Source organism: Myodes glareolus, chromosome 7 (assembly GCF_982192425.1).
Source record: "Myodes glareolus chromosome 7, mMyoGla1.1, whole genome shotgun sequence".
In the NCBI taxonomy this organism is placed as follows: Eukaryota; Metazoa; Chordata; class Mammalia; order Rodentia; family Cricetidae; genus Myodes; species Myodes glareolus.
In genome coordinates this window covers 37,841,968-37,858,633 of record NC_142032.1, presented here as the reverse complement: position 1 = coordinate 37,858,633, position 16,666 = coordinate 37,841,968, and the positions used below count along the sequence as shown (strand labels likewise).

The 16,666-nt window shown below is 47.7% G+C and overlaps 1 protein-coding gene across 4 annotated transcripts in view; it reads right to left on the bottom strand.

Moving 5' to 3' along the window:
- Nucleotides 1–16,666, bottom strand: part of Tjp2 (tight junction protein 2) — a 113,910-nt gene that overhangs the window by 55,622 nt on the left and 41,622 nt on the right. Inside the window, exon 1 of one of the 4 annotated variants that reach the window (XM_048438726.3) lies at nt 16,057–16,167. The exons of 2 other annotated variants lie outside the window; for them this stretch is intronic. In XM_048438726.3, the coding sequence (XP_048294683.3) occupies nt 16,057–16,116 (60 nt within the window). In that variant the 5' untranslated portion in view covers nt 16,117–16,167. Of the gene's footprint in view, nt 1–16,056; nt 16,168–16,666 lie in introns of those variants that run through there. One more of the 4 variants, XM_048438722.3, reaches the window with a different exon arrangement.

Here is a 16,666-nt window from a genome sequence, read left to right as displayed (position 1 = left end):
GAAGAAGGAAAAAGAAAACAGAAGAAAGACAAGTGGCAGGCTACGGTTTGGAGTTGCTGGCAGACATCTACGCATGACTCAGTAAGAGGGCACGGCTCACCTTCAAGAGGATGGCACGGGCCCTCTCCCTGCCTCTGCCTTCTTCTCACTTCCACCCTCAATAAGCATCTGTCTGCAGGGTGCAGCCTAAGTGATAATCCTATCCTCAAAGGTTTTATTTGTTTATGTACCTGTTTAATTATCAGGAGATAAAGTCTTGGTGGGTGGGTAATCCACTGAAATTAGGTGTCACTTTGGGTAACAATGCAAGTTTTGGGTTATTTTGCCCATAAACTAAAATCTAAACTATTTACAGCTTCTAAACACATACAGCAAGGGAAGGCTGGCTGGGATCAAAATCTTCCTTTAGACAATCCTCCAAGTAGATCATTAACTATGGTCAGGAGCAGTAACTACACAGGGGTTGGGCAAGACACACTGAGCTGTGAAAAAATTTAAAAAAAAAATTGTCCTAAAAATTTTTTTAGCCTGATGGTGGTGATGCACGCCTTTAATCCAGTGCTCAAGAGGCAGAGGCAGGGGGATCTTTGTGAGTTCGAGGCCAGCCTGGTCTACAAGAGCTAGTTCCAGGACAGGCTCCAAAGCTACAGAGAAACCCTGTCTCGAAAAACAAAACAAAACAAAACAAACAAACAAATCACTCCTATATGCATTCAGGCGTAATACCCACACTCCTAGAAATCAACAGAGAATATGCGTCCTTTTGACATTGACACACAGAACTCTTATTTATAAAATGCCTACCTGAATACTATACAACTGTATTAGCAAAAATAGTAACAGTAAGTAAAAACAGATCTTGGAAGGTTAGTCGCTGGGCATGCACAGAGCGCCAGGTTCCACTTCCAGTATCAATTAAACCTAATGTGTGGCCGGGGCCTGTCATCCCAGCACACAGGAAGTTCTGGGTTATTCTCAGCTACAAAGTTAGAAGCCCTCCTGAGACAGAGATATGGGGAGGATATCTTATAATGTATTAAATATGTCTACAATTTATGAGGGGTTGCGTTCACAGGTATGAAGGCTGAATGTGTCAAGCAGAGCTTCTCCCCTACCCCTCCCCCCACCTCCTTCCAGCCTGAGAGTGAAAAGCAGAAGAAGCTGGTGGAATTGAGTGGACCTGCAGGTTTCAAATGGACCCCGGCTCATATTCCTTCCAGTAACACACGTCAACCAAGTGTTTGCTGATCCTGAGTCTCGGCTTCCTAGCCTATAAAACACACTTAACCCCTCCTTCCCAATCATCTGGGAGAATTCAGTGAAGTCTGAACCAAGAACTAAGCCCCAAGATCTCCTGCCCCAGCTTCACCAGCAGAAATGCGCAACCAAATGCAGTGTGCCGGCACCAAGCACGAACAGCGAGCACCTCACCCTGTCCTGCAGGTATCTGAGGAGACATCTTATGCGGAGTTCTGTCCAAGGCTTGGTCACTGAGCTGAAATGAACCTGTCTCCAATGAACACTGCAGCATCTGTGAAAACCAGGACAGGAACTCGGACCTGTCCGCGAGCTTCACTCTTGTGCATTTTAGATCTGACACCCCGAGATGCCAGGACAAACAATCCCTGAGCCTCCTGCAAGGTGCTTCTTAGGAACTGGGGAGAGCAGGCTTGTGGGGTGGGAGTGGGGGTTGACCTAGATCCAAGCACCACCACGTAATAGGCCAGAAAGATGCATTCTTATTGGTCATTTTTTTAAAAGAGAGAAGGGAAGTTGGGGGAGGAGAGCAGTGGAGGAGGGGGAGAGGCTCCAGTCCTTAGCATCTGGGTTCTCCTTTCTCTTCCTTCGTTTCCTGGGCAGTAGCTATGCTACATCTACCCTTACACACACACACACACACACACACACACACACACACACACACACACACACTCACATAATCCCTTCTAATGCAAAAGCAAACCTCTGATATTAAGTGGATCCACTGGGGATTCAGATCCTCCCTTAAATCTGGAATGGAAAAGAGAGCTGGAGAGACGGCTCTGACAGAGAAGAACCTGCTGTTGTGGGTTCCTGACACCCATGTGGCAGCTTACAACCCCCTGTACCTTCAGTGCCAGGGGACCCAGCACCCTCTTCTGAATTCCACAGACACGTGTGACACACACACACACATAACACTCAAGCACACAGGCATACACCTCAAATATATTTTTAAGAAACCTCTCTGATCTCCTGCCATACGCACACATTCAAAGGACACTTAGCGTTTATGCTTTGAGGACATTTTTGCAATCTACCATTTCGAAGAGCTGGCTATAGTCAACCTCTCCCCCAATCCAAAGGGCTTCTGTTGCTTACATTGTGAATGCGACAGCCAGGTGGGAACAGTTGAGACCAAGAGGCAGACAGGGGTGACAGCTTCCCACTCTGTAACATGTCAACCCATAAATCACTACCCGAAGTACAAAGCCAAAAGCATAAGCCTCAGAGTTGTCGGGAAGGATGTGTTACGCTGTTTTCTTAGGATAGTTCACGGCTGGGACATGATCCAACTGGACCAGCCCTGACATTTATCCTTCAAATCACACTCCAGATGATGCAGGTGGCTGTGAGCGGTGACTTGGAGCTGGCAGAGTTCCCCACACAGCCAATCCTCTTAACTAAAATGCCATCTCTCCAGCCCGGTGTTCCAGACCCAGAGCCGAGTGTTTTTAGTGAGGGGATGAACCCACAATAAATGGGTGTTCTTTAGCTCCTTCCTATTCAGACACCTGAGAGTCTTCTGAGCACTACGCAGATGACAGTGTCCTCTATGTTACAGGTGGCACACAAGCATGGCCTACGTATGTTTTCTGGACAAGTGAGCATAAACATGACACATAGAAATTTGGCACTGCCCAAGCCAAATTTATTTTTAACCCAGTTCTGTTTGCTCACATTTTTCAGCAGAAAAGCCCAGCGAGAAACTTATCTTTGAACAGCAGATGCATAGTTCCCAACAGAGAGCAAGTTGTAGGACCTAAGGAGGGCAGAGTCTCAGCTGCCTTTCTTAAGTTCCTGACTTTTGAACAGTGAGTACCAGTCAACCAGGCAATTTATTTATTATAAATAAATAAATACTGTGCCATACAAAAATATACAAAGCAACAGGACAAGTCCCTCTTCAAGTTATAACACTAAGCCTAAATATTTATAGATATCTAGGTCAACACACAGAGATAACACAAGCAAGCTAGAGACACCGCACAGTACTAGAACACTTCCCTAGCATGGATGAGGCCTTGAGTCTCATGCCCAGCAAATATAGAAATAAAATGCCAATATGCATTTAAGCTCCAGCATAGGGAGGGGGGGAGCAGAGGGGAGGGAATTAGGTCACTGCCCAGAAGTTTCCCTCCACTCTCCACACACTGAGCCCCTTTGTTCATTGTTCCGGGCACTGTAAACTGTTTGGACATCCATTGTGAGCTCTGGCTGACTCAAAGTCTGGAGAGAGAAAAAGAGAGAGAGAGAGATAAAATGGGATTCTGTCAATATAGTGCTGGCACTTTCAGATCCACACTAGCTCTGCAAATAGCCAGCTCGCTCTGCTCAGCCCAGGGCTGGAGCAAAGTTAGGGGCCCTAGCTTATGGCCGAACTTAGATGTCCGATCTCCGTGGACATCTTCCAGTTTCTCTGAAGAAGCAGTACTGTGGACAGAAGCCTCAGATGGTATTTGGTGAGTCACGTGACCCTGTTTCCCACCAACCTTAAATGAGTAATGAACAATAAGGGTAAAGGAGGCAAGAGTGGCAGAGAAGAAAAAATGAGTCAAGTCTTCTCCAGCAGTGAAAGAGGACATGGCTAAAGGGACTAAGGGTATTTCGAGCAATCCAGCACACTTACATCGTATAAACAAGCTCTGATGACTGGGGTTATTACTGCCCGCATTTTTCATAGACTATTCTATCAGCAAGAGATTTGAAGCACTAACTGGGATGAATATGCAGTCTCTTTCCACTTCATCTGACAAAATCCTAAAGGCGTTAAGGACAGGTGGAGTCCATTATACTAAATCAGATTTATATACTACCTTGTCCTTTATACTTTCAAATTAGAAGGACTTCAAAGACAATGTACTCACTGGCATTCTTAAGTAAGTTAGCAGAATTAAGCCATCACCTACTTCGTCTTTAACTTGCAAACTTGCAAACCATTATTTCTTTGGTCTTGCTTGATAGCTTGAAACTGCAGACAGCCCAGGCCAACCTCAGACTCCCAATTCTCCTCCTGCCTTAGCGCCTCAGGTGCTGAGAGTGTAGGCTTGATACCACAATCATCCAGTTTTCTTTTCTTTTCTAGTTCTGGGGATGAAACTAGGGCCTAGTCCATGCCGAACAAGTGCTCCACCACTGAGCTATACCCTCAGACCTCAATGTTATAACTTCTCAAGCTTACTCCTACAAAGAGTACCCAGAGCCAGAAGGGGATGTCTGTAGCCCCAATACAGAATTTGAGACCAGCCTTGGCAAGCGCCAGAGCCACAGAAGGCAGCCTCCCCCAAAGGTAGGGCACCTTACGAGGGCGGCAGCTGTTACAGGTCACCCAGACTGTATCAGGTGACTGACTATAAAGTCAAAGGAGAGACCTGGAAGCATGCATTACAGAAACAGTGGTCCTCCAAAATGATGATGGAAATAAGAAATGACAGCCACCAGCCACTTCCACTGCCTGAGTGCCTCATGGCAATCCCAGAGGGTACCCAGGCCCTTCTGGCACGGACCTGTTCTACCAGAGGCCAGACACCTCCAAATCTCTTGCTGAGGAGCCACAGGCATGAGGAGCACGTGTGGACGATCTGAAAGAATGAAGGATAGCAGAAGTCGCCAGTGTTCCCCTTCCCGCACCACCACCAGCAAGTCCTCAGCCAGCTCCCCGTCTCCCACCAGCCTCAGAGCAGCCAAAACCGAGGAGGTGACAGGTTCTCCAGAACCTTTGGTTTAGTGACAACAGCACTTTCGTGGGGTCTGTGGGGTAAAACAAAATCCCAGTGATGGGATTTTGGTTGTTACTCCAAGAGCCTCCCATTGTTGGGGGAGGGGCAGGCATCCAATATTCTACATTGTCTCTCTCTCACTCCTAGAAATCACTGGAAGAACCTGTCTATATATATACCTGCCTGACTATATATACCCCGACTCACAGGGTGAGCACTCAATGCCCGGTTCACAGATGCAAAGACAGCACACGATAAGAGATAAAGCAAGGAAGTAGCAAGATAAAATAATCCAGAGTCAGGTCTGGTGACATCAGAGTTACAGACTGACAGTTCGCAACACAAAACTTCTACTACTTGGAATTCACGCAAGTATGTTTATGTGCCCGGAACAATGTGTGTGGAATTTTTAAAACATCTTTATTCATAAGAGCAAAATTAAAGAAAAAAATCCATCAAAAGAATAAAACACAGGACGTGCATACACATGGAATGATGTTGACTGTACACACGGAATGCTACTAAGCAACAAAAGGACTGGTAAGTTTCATACAATAACACAGAAACACAGATGGATGCCACAGAGATTCCCCGGAAAGAAGTAAGACATAAATGTTGACTTCATTTATAAAAACCTTCAGGTCAAGGAAAGCAAGTGCATGGAGAGGGACTCAAAGAAGAGTCCCTTGGTGGGGCCAATTCTATGGTGATACAAAGTATCCATCTTTCTATCCAAATGGCAACCACACCAGTGACTTCATGGGATCTTGTGATTAGATGGCACAACACAGAAGTTATGCAGCGACTATGATTAAAAACAGCTTAAATGGATGATTTAATATTATATTTTACCTCAATTTAAAAAACTTCAATCTTAGCACCAAAAACAAATAAGAACAACAAAACAAAATTAAACACTTCATTTGAAATTTAAACATAAATCTGTCTATGAATTACACTTCAACAAAACACCATAAACATGACCACACAGAACATGTTCGATAATGACGATGCCCACGGTAGAGGGCAGGCCTTTCCTGGGTTCTACTGTCCCTCTTTCAGAAGTCTTTCTGTATGGAAATAGTCCACAAAACAAATCTTTAAACACTCCAGTTCTCAAGGAAGCTGAGAGTTGGCTGGGCGGTGGTGGCACAGGCCTTCAACCCCAGCATCGAGAGGCAAAGGCAGGTGGATCTCTGTGAGTTTGGCCAGCCTGGTCTACAGAGGGAGTTCCAGGACAGTCAGTGCTACAGAGAAACTCTGCCTCAGGGGTGGGGAGGTAAGGGTGGGGGCTGAGAGTATCTTGTCTTCCCCCTTCCCAACCCTTTCCTCCCAGAGTCATTTGAGCAGTGTATCTAACTAGTATTTCTCCCAGACCTCAGATTAAAATCTTAATTTAGGGCTACGGGAGTAGCTCTGATGGAGCGCACTTGCCTTACAGGAGCAGAGCCCTGGGTTCTTTTCCAGCCACCCAGAAAGGAAAGAAAACTTCTCCCCACAGAGGCTGTGCGCAGCTCTGAGGGCCTCTTACTCTCCAAGCCTCCCGCTGGCTGTTTTGCCCTGGTAACAGTAACATGAGGACAGCAACAGTTTTCAGTTCCATACCTGGGAAGTTTCAGAGAGTGTCGAAGAGGCCACAAATCTCTCTCCCCTCTTAAAACTCACCCAGACACTAACCAGAGCAGCCTGAGGGTGCAAAGCGCTTCCCCTGAAGCCCCGCTCACACACTCTGGTGTGCTTGACTCGAGGCTAAAGCTACAGAGAGCTGGCCTTTCACAGTAGTCAGGGCAGGAGGAAGTCCCCCTTCTCAAGCCCCAGAGGAGTCTGGTCTGTGGTCTGGCTGGAAGCAGACCAGAAAAAGTCTGCAGCCCCTTCTGTGCTCATCGCGGCCAAAGTTCACTCTGGGGAAAAGTCTATGGCAAAGGACAAGGATGTGGGAAGCTCCGTGTAGGCAGCCTGGGAAGGATGGAGAGAAGAATGAAGACAGATTCTCTAGAAGCCCTGTAGAAAGGCTGTAGTGGAGAGGAACACATACTGCTCTTGCAGAGGGCCCAAGTTGAGGTCCCCGAACCCACAGCAAGCAGCTCGTAACTGCCAGTTTTAGGAGGATCTAATGCTAATGCCCCTGGCCTCCATACGGTTACCTAACTCACATGCATACACTCCCACACGGACACACACACATAATTAAAATCAAGATAAAATCTGGAAGCTGGAGAGAAGGCTCAGTGATTAAAAGTGCTTCCAGCCCCCCCAGAGGACTGAAGTTCAGTTCCCAACACCCCTATCAGGTACCTCTCCCTGCCTCCAGGGGCACCCACACACATACACATTAAAAATAAAATAAGTCAAACTTATTCTTTTCTATAATAAGGGCTGGAAATACTGCTCAGTGGTTAAGGGCACTTGCTGCTCTTACAGAGAACCTGGCTTCATTGTTTTAGCACCCCCATGGCAGGCAGCTCACAACTGTCTTTGTAAACTTTAATCGCAGCACTCCAGAGTGAGAGTCAGGAGGATCTCTGCGAGTTCAAAGCCAGCCTGGTCTACAGAGTAAACTCCAGGACAGTCATAACTACACAACACAGAAAACCTGTCTTGACAAAAAGAAAGTCTCGCCGGGCGGTGGTGGTGCACGCCTTTAATCCCAGCACTCAGGAGGCAGAGGCAGGCAGATCTCTGTGTGTTCAAGGCCAGCCTGGTCTACAAGAGTTAGTTCCAGGACAGGCTCCAAAGCCACAGAGAAACCCTGTCTCGAAAAACAAAAACAAAAACAAAACAACAAAAAAAAGGTCTCTAACTCCAGTTCCAAGGGATGTAACATACTCTTCTGGTCTCTGAAAGTACTAGGCACAAAAGTAGTACACAGATATACAAGAAAACAAACACTCATACATACGAAACAAAATTAATTTCAGAAATAAACAATTAAAATCTGGAAAAAGGAGGAAAGGGCAGCTGCTACTAGCCTACAGAGGCAAGGGGACCTGCAGGTTCTGGGCCAGTACATTATTCAAGCTGCAACTTAACAACAGCTCTTTCCACGGCCCTGTGAGCTAAGCAACTACCAGGCACCCTGGGAAGCTTGCCTTGAAACAGTATTCCTTAAAATGTCTTTCAGGAAGAAAAGAAGGAAAGACCCAACGGATCTCATTTTAAAAGAAAATAAACTCAACCAGAAAAAAATACAGTTGAAAGAGCAAGTGATCTGAAACAAGGAAGTCCTGGTCACTCCGCATGGCCTCCAGGCTTTACACCCAAGCACTGGGAGCCCTCAAAAGTTAAGGACCACAGAAAGTTGTTAGCCATCAAAACTAGGTAGAACTTAAGCCTGCGACTTACATCAAGGGGCCAGTTAATTAGCAGTGCAGCAGGTGCTGCTTCCATGCTAAGCCAAGAGCTCTGAGGCTAGGTACCACAGTATCCCACGCCTCTCATCCCAGGACTCAGGAAGCCGAAGCAACACAGTAACAAGTTTCAGGCCAGCCTGAGCTACACACAGCCCCATCTCAACAACAACAAAAAGAGAAGTCTGGGCACCAGCCCACAATTTCTGGTAAGACTTTTTTTCGCCCACAAACTATCATCCACTCACTAGGTGTAATATAAGGAATTCTCTCTCCTGAGTTCTCTTCCACTAGTCTGAGTCAAGCTAGCTCACGCCTCCCCAAATCAAGTCAATGTGATAAATACACAGCGAGTATGACTGACGTCCTGGGCCGCCCACTGTGACTCACAGGACGGCAGGGCTCCCGGCTGACTGTTGGTATGCATGGAGGGTGATAAGGGCCGGAGAAAACAGGGACAGGTGCACACCAGCCAATCCCAAACAGTGGAGCAGCTGACTGCAGAGGGCTAAGGAGGAAACGCACTCCCGAAACTGAGCTCAACGGGAAGTCCTTCAGTTTTGCTAAGAAACTCCCTCAAATAATCTCCTCACTCTGCTCGGCTGGCTCCTCCAAAGACCTGAGAGTGGCAGATGACTTCTCAGGGAAATATTTATGACTCCTCCGCGGCGGTGAAACTCCACCCAGCCAGGTTCTCAGGTGCTGCTGCTATCCTTGTAAGGCAACGAGAAGAAACAGACGGAGAGCTGAACAGAACCAGTTCCTTTAGGGCTCGCTAGGAACTGCTCTCACTTCCTGGGAACAAATTGCTACGGTTGGACGTCAAAAAGCAAGCTGGGGCAATCTGACAAATTTCCTTCTCCTTCCTCCAGAGAACAAAGCCCCTAGAAGGTCCACGCCCTGTGAGTACTAATTGCTACTAGACAGCATTATCTCCCTGTACTGTGCCAATCTTGTCAAAGATTGAAAACATTCCATCTAGCAGGGGAGCTCCTTAGCAGAGAGGTAAACAACAACAAAAAAGCTTCAAGAACTCCCTAAAACTGACAAGACTGACTAGGCCCCTCCCTGCCCAGTGGCAAAGAAATCTCTCAGACAATTGCTGCCTGGAAGACCTTTAGACCAGCTGAGGCACCTGCAGAAGGACACTTCAACCTGCTGAGCTAGCTGCCTGTAGGCTGTGCCGTGTGTTCCCGCAGTCCCAGCTTCTGTGAGCTGTCACCCAAGCTGGGGTGGGCTTGGTGATGCAGTTGTCTTGGAGTTATTTCTGCTCCTATAAGTAACCCCTCACCCATATTCCTTTCAGTAACCCCAATAAAGCTCACTGGGTCACCAAACTGGACTTTGGTGTTGTCTGTACCACTAAAAGCCAGACTGTCATGGGTTCCCTATCTGGGGTGAGTAGCTGTGTAGGTTTTATTTCCCCGGGAAAAGTTTTGTCGTGGTCACCTTCAATTCGGGGGACTAAAGAATCTGTAACACTATCAAAGCTTTCTCTACTACCATGGCAAAAATGTAACTGGATTTTCATCATCAGTAACCAAGGATAGAATAAAAACTGTTACAACCAACAAAACCCCGAGCCCTGGTACCACCAGGTGTCTCCGCCGTTAAGAGCACTGGTTGCTCTTGCGGAGGACCAGGGTTTGGTTCCCAACACTTATTTCTCGACTCACAACCACGTCTAAGTCCTGACCCAGAGGACGTGACACCCTCTTCTGGCCTCCAAAGGTAGCAGGGACCCATGTGTTGCACAATAAGCATGCAGACATAAATAATAAAGTAATATTTTAATAAGTACCTGGCACAGCAGGTACTTAGCATATTCCAGGCCCTGGCTGCCACCCCCAGCGTCCCGAGACAACAAAAGGGAAGGGAAGCATTCATTCATAGATGTGTCGAGATTGCATTTTCATCATCAACTATATCTACTGCTCCCTTATACAGAACAGGGGAGGAGAGACATAAATAGACGCCACACCCATGAAAGTCTAGTTAGGCTAAACATCGGTCTAAAGTTTAAATAAGCATTATTACAAAATACATCCTACTACGAAACGACGCCAGCCTGCATGGTGTCAAAGACCTGACTTTAACCATTTGGCAGGTACACTCAACAAATACCTGACTAGATCCAAGACACTAGCCAACAGCTTGGGGCTTCTCACAAACGGCACCACGGGGACACTCGGAGAGAGCTTTGTGATGCAAGCAGAGGGGCCCCTCTTCATTTTTAGCCACCAACCATCAATATGCATCTCAACTGCTAAGCCCAAGCAGGGGATGGTTTGCTACCTCAAACTTTCTAGTCCCTCTGACATCTTTGTTAAGAACCCTTTTCACAGCTCAATACATGGACCGAAAGTATAAAAATGTGTTCCATCCCCAGCACCATAAAGTGAATTCATTAACTAAAAATCAAAACTCCTCCATTCAACACACCATGAAAGACGCTGAGAAGGTAAAGCCATCCACATGTCAAGCTGATTGGTGATCTGCATTCTTCAAGCCTCTCTTAAAAACAAAGTGATACTCCCCAGAAGAGCCAAAGTCCTCCCTCACTGTCACTCCGCTTTATCACAAAAGAATGAACAACATTTGGTGACCCAACATTTGGCAAAGCGACACCTCCTTGTGGAAAGCAGAAAAAGGGACGAGAATTGAGCCAGATGTTAAGAGCCTCACCAGGCACACCATGGAAAAGACAAAGAACGGAGCAGAAACTGGGGGATATACCCATGCTAAAGACAGAGTGAGGTCCACAGTGCTCAACGCTCCTGGCTTCCCAGGACAATTCTGCATGTTCCGCTTCTGAAGGTGTGGTGGGGCTACCCTCAGAGTTCTCCAGAACCAAGTCAACCGTGTTTTACACAGCTCTACCCAAATCTCAGATAGCAAAAGTAACCATCGCTCTCACAGGCCTTCATCCTAATACTACTTAACATAAGTTTACACACCATTTTTGTTTTTGTTTTTTTGAGACAGGATTTCTCTGTGTAGCCCTGGCTGTCCTGGAACTCACTCTGTGGACAAGGCTGGCCTCGAACTCACAGAAATCCACCTACATGCTGGGATTAAAGGCGTGCACCACCACCACCTGGTTTACACATCTTCTTAATACAGACTAAGTTCTGCTTTGACAATTACTTTTGCCTCGTCCTAAGTAAGCTAGCTGATCTTGAAATAAGTGGCACTGGCGGCTGGTTTTGGTTTTTTATCTTTCACATGATATTACTGTAGAACTGAAACACAGAATCCATTCCTTCCTTCCAAGAAACGAATAAAAAAGACAGAATTTAATCCCTGGGGAAGAGAATTCTTGGCTTGGCTTTGTTGGTGGTGATGGTTTGTGTTTATTATGATACAGGGTCTTATGAGGTTGCCCTGGCTGGCCTAGAATTCACAGAGATATGCCCGCTTCTGCCTCCAGAGTGCTAGGGCTAAGAGCATGAGTTACCACACCTGGCTGGGTTAGTCTGCCGCTGTTGTCTTATTATTTAAAAATATAGGGCCAGGTGGTAGCACACACCTTTAATCCCAGCATTGGGGATTAAATGCTGGAAGCAGGTGGATCTCTAAAAGTCAAAACCAACCTGGTCTACAGACCATGCTAGGGCAGCCAGTGCTACACAGAGAAACTGTCTCAAAAAAATAGCATTGGAGGGTGGCTCAGAAGCTAAGAGTAACCGCTGCTCTTGAAGAGGACCCAGGTTTGATTCCCAGCCCCAACACAGACACTCACAACCATCTGTAACTACAGTCCCAGAGAACTCAATGTCCCCTTCCGGCACCAGGCAATACATCCATGAAAACACAGCACCATATACATAAAATTAATTTTTAAAAATAATGTTCTAAACCAGGCGTGGTGGTGCACCTTTAATCCCAGCACTCAAGGAGGCCAGAGGCAGAAAGATCTCTACATTACAAGTAAACAAATAAATAAATAAATAAATAAACAATTTTATGCACCACAACTTGGTAAATATGCTAGAAAAAAAAAGTATTTAGAAGAGTCAAAGTCCTCATTGGTTTGTTTGTTTGTTTGTGAGCTCACAGGTAAATCACCTTGAAGAAGCTTGGGGATAAATGGCCAAAGTAACAGGTACCAATCATAAAACAAAAACAGGATAGAGGCCTGAAGAAGCAACTCTGTATCCCAGTGCTTTGCCCAGTGCATGTCAGGCCCCAGCCTAAGCTCCCTCCTCTGATCAACAATGCCACCCCCCAGGTACACACAGACCTCCCAATGCTCCGGATTTTAGGTTTAAATTCTAAGAAGTACGAGTCTAAACCAGGTGGGAAAGAGTATAGAATTCCAACCCACAGCTCTGCGTGACCCCAAACGCTGCAAGCTTACTTGACTGCTTTCCTGGGTACCATCTCAAGTCAGAACTGGCCATTGGGATCATAGCTCCCCGGGCACCGCTTTCCGCGTATTCCACAGCTGATGCCTCCTTAGACCCTCGCCACGGCCATAGGGGTGCGGACTGCTACTAACAAGACAGGAGGGGGCGTCACAACAGTTCCTGTTTAGGTTAAATAAGGGCACTAAATGGTTTTCTACTCTTAACCAATTTGTACAAACTTTGACGAGCTTAGCTCACCAAACTGGTGTTAAGCTGGGCCTCTGAATCTATGGCTGGACCAGCTAAGGTGCCAATTCTGCGTCCCTCCATCCAGGCTGGGGAAACCATGCACAGGACAGCACCAAACCAAAAATCACCTCTACCACTCAACATCGAAACTGTTGGCCCAAGGTCACTGTGGCCAGAAGTCTTTGCATCCTTGGTTGTTGCTTAGGGTATAATCAATGGGGCGTTTTATTGGGAGTCTTCTCTCAATTGAGAGAAATCTTTAATATGGCCAGGCTGCTTAATGGGATTTGTTTTAGGGATTAGACAAGGAATTCCCTACTGGCTTAATTAATCTTGGGAGATGTTGAAAGGTTGCGTGGTTATTGGTCCTTCCCAATTCCACAGCTGCCCTGTGGCACCCACACCTTCAACCGCGGCCCAACCAAATCGGGATGTCCTTTTAAACAACTTCTGATGAACACACAGCTGCAGTGACCTAAAGCAACCCCTGCCTAGTTTCAAGAATCTGTCTCCTTCAAAGACAGCCTTCTTAGGAGAGAAAACCCTGTGAAAAGAAAATGGTGGGAGACATGTCATCCCCCAAGCGCTCAGACGTAGCTGGACAAACAGTGCTCACTCGGCACCCAGGAGATGGCTGGTTAGCTGTGATCTGCTGTCAGTGTACAAGGAACTAGATCAAGGGTTAAGTAAATTTAGGCAGAAGTCACTGTAAATGAATTCCCCAGAGGGCGGTAAGATGAATCTGGTCGTGTTCCTAAGCAAGCCTCAGAAACGGTACCATTTCATACGTAGGGAGTGAAGCGGGGGGTGTTAACTATGCAGGCGGCTCCCGGGCAGGTGAGCACTCAGGCCACTATTACTGACATTCAAGGCCTTCTGTAACCGAAGTAAGTTCTGTTACTGACATTCAAGGCCTTCCAAAGAGGTTTCTCCAACACTAACCGCGTCTCAGATTTTTCATTGGCAACTATCTGGCACCTCCTACCTACACTGCTAGGCTTTATCTCCTGTATCAAAGCCAAATCCTTCATTTAAAACCCCACACTTAAATTTTGGACTAATGACCACAGGGTACCTAGCACCCAGTCTATGCCAGTGCACTGTGAAGTGGGTGCGTTCCCAGCCATTCTCTACAGTGGCTGACATCAGGAAGCGTCTGCACATGTGTTCTTTCTTCCCTGAAAGAATTCCCTAAGGGATGGATGCAGGGAGGACAATCCCGCCCTTTGTTGCAATTCTGAAGAGCAGACCATGCATGCATGCATCAATATTAAACATCCCCTCCCTCGGTGCCAGGAATCACATAAAGCCAGTTCCATCTAAAGCAGTCTACTATGCTGGTGTCGCTGGACTCCTGCAAGCAGAAATACAGTCTTAGCCGACTTATCTCCTCAAAGTGACTGGCACTAACTAGGTGCTCATTAAACGTTAGCTCAGAGGTACTGAATAGCTGCCACTGGGGATGCCACTCAAAAACATACCTGAGGTCCTGGATTCGGTCCCCAGCAACACATACCCACAGAGACAATCATTCTCTCTCTCTCTCTCTCTCTCTCTCTCTCTCTCACACACACACACACACACACACACACACACACACACACACACAGAGTTGTAGTAAATTTTCAAAAGAAAAAACTCTTTTATCAATCTTTGTTTTTAAGATTTATTTATTATGTATACATTGTTCTGCCTGCACACCAGAAGAAGGTACCAGATCTCATTTAAATATGGTTGTGAGTCACCATGTGGGACTTGAACTCAGAACCTTTAGAGGAGCAGTCAGTGCTCTTAACCTCTGAGCCATCTTTCCAGGCTCCCCTTTTATCAGTCTTTTCAAGAAGCTCTGTCGAGGGTAAAAACAAAACTCAGAAGCCACTGTTACCTTGATTGAAGCTCCCTCCCCTTCTCTCATCTTCCCAAGGACAGCACCCTGTCCACACTTCTTTAATGGCACCATTGGTCTCTTTATTCCTTGGGTGTTTCGGATGAAACTACACGACTTTTTCTTAACTTTGCATTCCCCGCGCTGAAGCGGCATTATTCAAGAAAATGTATTTGAGTTAGCTAATATACAGTCTTAACCTAAGTAAGCAGGATAGTAAAATGGCACTCTTCCACAAATGCAATTACTACTTACTAATTTCTCAGCTAAAACTACCTCGACCCAAATGAACCTGGCAGGGCGGCTCTCCTGGGACAAATGGACCTGTTTTTTGTTAAGGGATCGTGGTCACAGCCGACAGACCACCTAGGAAGCTGTGAGGGCCTCTCTCCCTCTCTGCTGGGATTCGGCAGGCGCGAGGCAAGGGAGGGGAGTGTGCAGTGGAGGGCAGTTTCTGGGAGGAGATGACTCCTCACTGGGAACCTCAGGAAAGCCACAATCATTATTACTCAGGTCAGACAGTGGCCAAAGAAGCAACTCAGCCTGCGAACTAAAGCTAAAATAGAAGGGAAGGCTGTATTCCATTACTGAGTCCTGGCAGGTTCCCTCCCTAGTTCTTCACATTTCAAGAATGTGAAAAAGCCCGAGGTCGAAATCCCTGATTATTTATACCTTAAAATAAACTACTGTGTAAAAGCGGAAACCTGACAAATGGAGACATTAAAAAAAGGGGGGGCTGATGACAGGTAAGGTACTCCCAGAATACAAACCATTCATCATCACTCCTTTCTGGGGCTTCCTCCTAAACCCCATCTCCATTCCCTACTGCAAAAGAAGTTATACCGCAGAAGCAGCTGACCGAAAAGGAAAGTGTGGATTTGGGCACCCAGAGAGTCTTCAGTTTCTCTCAGAACAAGGCTAGAAACCTCTGCTTTAAGTTGAAAAGAGAGCACACACAAGCGTCCCAGTCGGCAGCGACCACAGGACAGAAAGTCTTGAGAACCAACACCAGGGCGCTGAGTTCCACACTTTCCCCTACTTGCGATTTCATCTCAAAGCCAAGTGACTTCAGAGAGGTCACAAGCCATCAGCGCCATCCTAGCAGTCAACGACTTTCTTGCGCCCTGGTCCCCCAGACCCTGGCTATCTACAGCCCAGAGAGACCAAGCCCAGGCATAGAGGGGAGTCACGCGGAGCCCACCCGCTCACACGCAGCCGCTCGCCAATCGGTCCGGGAGAAAACTTACGCGCAGCCAGCCCGACAGCTCCCGCCGCGGTGGGAACCCGCGGTCTCCCCGCACCGGCATCTCGCGCGCTCTTCTTCCCGCACGTCCTCCTCGCCGCGGCTCAGAACTACAAGCTGCAGCGGCGGCCCGTACGCCACCACGGGGAGCCTCCCCTTTGTCCCTCCTCCCGCGGCGCAGCCGGCCCGCCCCGCGCTTAGCTGCGCCCACGCCGGCTGCCCCGCCGGGGAAACTCCAACGGCCGCTACCACCGTCGCAGCCGGGGGATGGCTCGCCGGCGCCGCGCCCGAGACCCCGCGGCGAGCAGAGTCAAGCGCCCCGACTCCCGGCCGGCGACAGAGGACCTGGGGCGGTGGGAGGTCCCAGAGTTCGTGCGTCCGGCTTGCACCCCCGCCTCGCTGGCCGGATGGTTCGCTCCGCCCGCGCGCTTAGGAGCCCGCAGGTCTGGCCGAGCGCGCGCCCGGGGAAGCGCTGCGCGGTGGCAAGGCTGGCCCGTGTCCGCTGATGTCCTGGAGGTCGCGCGGCGTCCCGACGGACACCTTTTAAAGAATGCATCGTGGGGCTTCCCACAAGCAGCGCTTGGGTTCTCTTCCAGAGAACAGCTGGGAAAACC